Source organism: Aplysia californica, unplaced genomic scaffold (assembly GCF_000002075.1).
Source record: "Aplysia californica isolate F4 #8 unplaced genomic scaffold, AplCal3.0 scaffold00380, whole genome shotgun sequence".
Lineage (NCBI taxonomy): Eukaryota > Metazoa > Mollusca > Gastropoda > Aplysiida > Aplysiidae > Aplysia > Aplysia californica.
This window is the reverse complement of record NW_004797650.1, coordinates 116,545-117,765: the sequence shown is the minus strand read 5'-3', so window position 1 is coordinate 117,765 and position 1,221 is coordinate 116,545. Positions and strand designations below refer to the sequence as shown.

Sequence of the window (1,221 nt, the reverse complement as noted above, 5' to 3'; positions counted from 1 at the left end):
GGGGGGGAGGGAGTAATGCAGACTCTTACGCCGAAGTGCTTTCCTCAAAACGACTGTCAATTTGGATGAAGTACAAAAGCGGAGCAGAACAGGAAGCGAGAAGAAGAAAACAAAACTTTGCTCCCGTGGCACTGTTCAGGAAGTAAGTCTGTGAAAGTAGAAGAGGAGCTAATCATTCGTGTTTCGTGAATCTGGTTTCAATGTTTTTTTCGGTCTATGTGTGCGTGTTTTTCTCCCAGTCTCATGCCAATTTGTGGTTTAATTGATGTTTCTGTACCTGTCTATTTGCAGCGGCACATCTTTAGATCGGAAAGACTCCTCAAAAACGCACGGAGGCCTGAGATTTTAGTCAAAGAAATCAAGGTGAGTAATCACTTTTTTGTTGTTGTTGTTGTCGTCGTTGTTATTGTTGTGATATTCTACGGATGTTGAGGGGTGCCACTGGTATGTCTTTCTTCTTTTCTGTGGGTGGTTGGCGGGTGCTCTTGTGGTTTGCTTCTTTCCTATCAAACTATCGTCCTTATCTCCCCTTCTTCTTTTTTACGTTTGTTACTCTCTTGTAACACCTTTAATCTTCTGGCGCTGATAAAACCTCATGCAGTTGCGAGCGCCGTAAAACCTCTACTAAAACAACTAACTAAAACTAACTTTCTTCTTTTCTTTCGTTTCTAAAATTTCTTTCTTCCTTTTTTCAGCTTAAAATTACCGTGCTTGTGTTGACGTGCTTTTCTTAATTGAAACAAGCAGACGGCTCCACGGTTTTATCAGCCGAACGATATGTTATGTGTTTCAACCTACGGAATCAGAGGAGTTCATGCTGGTGGTTGGCGGGTGCTCTGGTGTGGTTTGCTCCTTCTTTCCTATCAAACATCTATCGTCTTTATCTCCCCTCCTTCTTTTTTTGTGTTTGTTACTCTCTTGTAACACCTCTAATCTTCGGCACTTAAACGACCTTATTGTGTTGCAAATGCCGTAAAACTCTTTACTAAACTAAAAAGAGGAGTTCATCTTTAGGCGAGGGAAAAAAAGGATAACGTGTGTGGGAAATAAATAGCCGTGAAGTGATCATGATTGTGTGCCACGGGTCTGGTTCTCGGCGCGTGATGAAGGCAGATCAGGTACGTAAGAAGGTAGATGTACTCCTCCCTGCTGTGCCTTGCACATTAGGCTCCTTTTCGTGTGTGTTGTTTGTGTGTGTGTGTGTGTGTGTGTGTGTGTGTG

General features: G+C 42.7%; 1 protein-coding gene across 4 annotated transcripts in view; it reads left to right on the top strand.

Annotated features, from left to right (window-relative positions):
* LOC101863917 (C-Maf-inducing protein) overlaps positions 1 to 1,221 on the top strand; it is a gene marked incomplete at its 3' end in the record, with an annotated part of 91,792 nt that overhangs the window by 42,034 nt on the left and 48,537 nt on the right. For all 4 annotated transcript variants that reach the window (XM_013085499.2, XM_013085496.2, XM_013085498.2 and 1 more), the window contains 1 exon segment: positions 292 to 363. In XM_013085499.2, the coding sequence (XP_012940953.1) occupies positions 292 to 363 (72 nt within the window).